The 4656-nt window shown below is 34.7% G+C and overlaps 1 protein-coding gene across 3 annotated transcripts; it reads right to left on the bottom strand.

Annotated features, from left to right (window-relative positions):
* Nucleotides 1–258: 258 nt before the first annotated feature.
* Nucleotides 259–3912, bottom strand: LOC137821557 (amino acid transporter AVT6A). Of its 3 annotated transcripts, none has more exons than XR_016515562.1 (4): nucleotides 3175–3875; nucleotides 2598–2801; nucleotides 1279–1802; nucleotides 259–764 (listed from the first exon to the last, which is right to left on the bottom strand). XR_016515562.1 is itself a non-coding variant. In XM_068626201.2 (4 exons), exons 1-4 carry the CDS (start codon nucleotides 3749–3751, stop codon nucleotides 626–628), a joined length of 1386 nt encoding a protein of 461 aa, XP_068482302.1. In that variant the 5' UTR covers nucleotides 3752–3897; the 3' UTR covers nucleotides 259–625. The 3 variants fall into 3 exon arrangements, 2 of the variants coding, with proteins under 2 accessions (XP_068482302.1, XP_090151408.1); XM_068626201.2 differs by having other exon boundaries at nucleotides 1279–1744; nucleotides 3175–3897; XM_090295282.1 differs by lacking the exon at nucleotides 1279–1802 and having other exon boundaries at nucleotides 3175–3912.
* Nucleotides 3913–4656: the final 744 nt, after the last annotated feature.

The following is a 4656-nucleotide window of genomic DNA, read 5'->3' as shown; positions in this document are numbered from 1 at the left end:
TTAGGCTTCTCATGAAAGAAAGGGGCCTCCACACATGGCTTTACAAATTTAAAACCAGTGTTGATTCAATAATGGAAGGTTTAAAAATATGATTTCTGAAAAAATTACCTATGTAACTATTCATCTTAACTAAGCACACTTTCATCGTAGGTAACTAGGTATACTATTATTAAAATTTACTTATGTAACTATTCTTTTGCTGATAAAAAAAAAAAAAGAGTATATAACTATTCATCTTAAATAAGCATACTTTCATCGTAGGTAACTAGGTATACTATTATTAAAATTTATTATTCAAGAAATAACTTGAAAAACAGTCGGAAAAGAAACCAAAGTTGATTGGTTTAGAGAATGTGCTTTGAGAAATATAGAAAATATTAAAAGTACTAATAAATATCTTTATTCCAGATAGTCTTCCACTTCTGCTTGCAATTTGATAAAATCTTCCAAATCCACTTGTATTTCCAAAACCTTTTCAAATCTGAACCTTGAAAAAGTTTAGTGGATTTTCAAACCAACTCCAAAATAATACCCACATTTTCAAGGATTGATGCATTTTCCTTGGCTAAGAATGTGTAGTTCAACTTGAAGAATTGTGTTACCGATAAAATAGGCAACACATAACTCATTGGTGAGGATCCACTTGTTTTCTGAACAAAGCATCAGCGTTACTGTATATAGCCACAGCGTTTGAGAACACAGCAAGAAAAATCATGACAATGGATAAAATCTTGTCCTTCTTTGTTGCAATGCCATGGGGATCCCTGAAATAAAAGAAATATAGATCAGTAGGGAAAATGGATCTCTGTAGCTTTGAAGTTCAAACCAATTTAAATATTAATAGTTTTTTGTCAATGAAAAATTACATTCATGAAGCAAACTTTAGCAATCCAAGGATGAACAAAATTACAGGAAATAGCCACTCTATTATTCAGCCTTGTATTAAAACAAGACAATCTCTACAATTTAATGTCATCCTATATCCGAGTAAAAGTTAAACATTATAGAAGTCCAGAGGCCTAAATACTTCAGCTCTCAGCTGAAGAAAGAGTATGATTTATTTTGATAGAATATAATAGATCCAACATGAGCCTATTATATTTCTATGGAATGCCAGTCGGCTTCATACTAAAAGCTGCATGAACTTAAAGTCCCTAAACAACATTGATAAGTCACAAAGATTCACACAACAAACACTTCAATAAAATGAACACGATTAAATTAACAATAACAAAATTTGATGTGATCACTACATTAAGATAAAGTAAGAAAACCCACCTAATAGAAATTGCAGAAGGGAAAATAAACCCAAGGCAAACGGTGGCAGTAGCTCCAGTGAATTGAAATACATTCCAGATGCTAGGCAAAAAAATTGCAGCCACATAGATTAAAGTGACGAGTCCAATGGTGATCAAGACAAACCTACGATTATCTAAATCCAAGGACCTAGAAGAAGGAAAGATAAGATCGTCCAAATTGAAGCGCAGTGAGAAGAAGATAACTGGGAAAACAAGCATGAGGTGGAGGGCGTAGCTGATACGAACAATGTCATTGAGTAGACTGCTATAAGGGATACCCAGATCAGTATCAAAGTTGGCCAGCACATCATCAAGTGTTGACTCACCAAATAGGAGAAATCCAAATAATGCTGTAAGTATATAAATACTAGAACACAGAACCAGTGATGCACGTATAACCGGTTGCATCAAGGAAGGGTCTCCTAATTCATTTTCGATTGTATGCACTGCATGCACAGGACAGAACTTTGCTGTTTAACACTGGTTGTTTGTTGTATCAAATATCTGAGCATAACAGTAAGCAAAAATAAAAAATCGTGAAAGCTGATAGAACACCAGAAATGGAAGACTCATACTAGAGCCACCAGCTCCTTCTGAATGATTTCCCTGTCTAAAAATTTTATTACACACCACCTTGACCCTAACATCGCTCCGTCCCTAGCTATAAATTCTTAATTTGATAAACTGGCAGGGCAGAATTGTAACTGACTCCCTCTCTCCCACTGGCCAATTCTGCCTTATTCTATAAACACTACAGATCATGAGTTTCTTTAAGCTTGGATCCCAAAATTGATTAAGGCTCTGTTCAGCCCTAAAATCAGACATAGTGCCAAAAGTTGGTATAGGATCTATAGAACAGAGCATTTATATTTGAATGATAAATATTGACAAACTGTCACCTTATTCCAATTTTAAAGAAATGTGATTATTCCCAACAAGCATGAGCGATCGTGCAGAATAAATAAAGACCCCTTTGAAAAGGAAGATTTGTGTTTGTAACAATACAGAGCAGTGAGTGAAAGGAACTGTCATTGCCAATGCCATTAACATTTTTGTGTCAATCTGTTTCAGATAAGTTCCCAGGACCCACGGATTGATGGAAGGATTTTATTTTACCGATTTGACATAAAAATATGTACTTCTATTTTAACAGAAAGTATTACAAACACAACATAACAGTATTTGAGTTATTAGTTAATCTCTCTGCTTTTATGGAAGTGGGGACACTTAATAAAAATATCATCACAAACATTAGAAAGTGAAATTTTAAAATTGCACAATTACAATATGGTAGCTTACCATTGTAGTGACAAACAAATGCTGTCACAAGAACTGGAACTGCTGTAAAGAGATTCCATATGGATGAGACATCAGTAATATTAGGAAGCATCCTGGGACTGGCTATACTGCCATTAAACAATTTGAAGAACGTGATTCCCGCAGTTATGAGTAGAAACACAATGGCCAGAGCCACTGCTAAGGCAGAAGTATGTCTCAATGAATCTGCAGGCACAAAAATTGTCCACATACCAAAGGAAATTCATCAATGTGCCACGGAAAATATCCACCCACTCCTCTCCCTCACGACACACTATAAACCACTTGCGAAGCATATTTAATCATTAATGCCACAACTACACATTGAATTGTATAGAATCACACTCACTTGCAAATAAACCATTAACAACTTAGTTTAAGTCTAACTAAACCGATAAAACCAGGATTTATATCCTCTATATTGAAATTTTCTATATGAAATCTCCAAAATAAACCATGATTAAATATTTTAATAAATTCGTTTATTTTATTTTTTCTAACGTGTCTAAGTAGAGAGATGGTAGTGTAGTACTGTGCAGTGTGTATTGTAGTTAGTTACCAATCCTCTTAAAGAAGGCCAATGGAGCAAACACGAAGAGAGTTGTGAGAAGCAGAACAAAAGCACGGGTAGTCCAGAAGCCCTGACCAAACCAGCCTTCAAGCACACCAAAATGATGGACACCACTGGAAGATGTTCCGGACAAGACATCACCAATTATGATGACGTAGACAACAAGTATCCCAAAGTTGTTGATAAGCACCGATACGTGAAAGAGCAGGGTTCCGGAACTGCCAAAAGCATCCCCCATGAGGTGCGCATAGGTGGAGGCCTTGGCGACTCTGCTGAATCGGAGCAGAATCTCCAGAGAGGTGTGCGTGAGGAAGGCAAGGAAGATGACGGCAGCAACGCCCACACACACACCAACGATTTTGATGGCCGCAGGTAAGGCCATGATCCCGGCACCGATGATCGTCGTAGATAAATTGAAGACAGAACCACTAACCGATGCCTTTGACTTCGATTCGGAGCCGTCACCATCTCTTTCTCCGCTTCCAAGCAGTGGCAGCGCCGACGCTGATTCCTCCTCTTCAACAACTTCCTTTCTTCCTATACCAACGGAGTTGGCGTGGCTCATTCTGTTACTGCTAGCTGTTGCTGTTCAATCTTCTCTATCTTTTTCTTTCTCTCTCTCTCACTCATATCACAATCCAAAACTATGTGAAATCTGATGTATAAAAATGCCAGCATGGAACACGATAAAGCCAAAAACACTTTCATTCTACTCACTATTATCTTCCTATAACCTTTTTTGCTATCAACGTAAATAGAAAAAAACTAAAATAATTAGTTTTTCAATTAATAAATAAAAGTATATAAGGTGGGTTAATTAACTGATGAATGTTTTGTGATAAGCACATCAAACGAAATTATAGCAGGAAAAACTAAGTAGTTTTTAAGGTTAATCTAGTTTGTATTCACAAGTATTAATATTATTCTCATTTTGATTTTATCCCTGAATTTTATAATTATGTTTGGGGTTTTATTAAGGTTTTGAAGTTCTAATGTCTATAATTAAATTTATATAAAAAATAATAATTAATTATTTTGTTTCTTTTTACTTAATTCATGTTAGTTACTTATTTATAGTTCTGTTTGCAACTAGAAAATAAAATATATTTGAGTTTCTAGATGATTTAATTGTAATTGATCCACCTGAATACAATTCAAACTAGAGTTATGGATTAAATTTAAGAGAAATAATTGCATAAATCTAAATTCAATTCAAGATTTAACTAGTAGAAGCGTTTAGTCAAATCAATCCAATTACATGTCAAGAACACATTGAATTTAAACATTTATCATCGTAGAAGACCAAATCTCAATTAATGAACCAAAAATCAAATCCAAAATCAAATCAGACGAAACTTTTCTAAGAATATATGTCAAATATGGTCTTCATTTGACACAAGTTCTAATAAGACAAAATATTAATCTCTTTGTTCTTCATTTCACACCTAGGTTTTATTAATTATAACAAAC

Source organism: Phaseolus vulgaris, chromosome 9 (assembly GCF_051622355.1).
Source record: "Phaseolus vulgaris cultivar YP4 chromosome 9, ASM5162235v1, whole genome shotgun sequence".
Classification (NCBI taxonomy): Eukaryota; Viridiplantae; Streptophyta; class Magnoliopsida; order Fabales; family Fabaceae; genus Phaseolus; species Phaseolus vulgaris.
Note: the sequence above shows the minus strand (reverse complement) of the source record. Positions and strands in the feature narration are given on the sequence as shown.

Coding starts and splice junctions, on each gene's coding strand:
- LOC137821557 (XM_068626201.2), bottom strand. CDS start 3,751: ATGAGCCACGCCAACTCCGTTGGTATAGGAAGAAAGGAAGTTGTTGAA. Junction 2,802..3,174: donor GGCCTTCTTTAAGAGGATTG/GTAACTAACTAC, acceptor TTGTGCCTGCAG/ATTCATTGAGACATACTTCT. Junction 1,745..2,597: donor ATTTGTTTGTCACTACAATG/GTAAGCTACCAT, acceptor CTGTGCATGCAG/TGCATACAATCGAAAATGAA.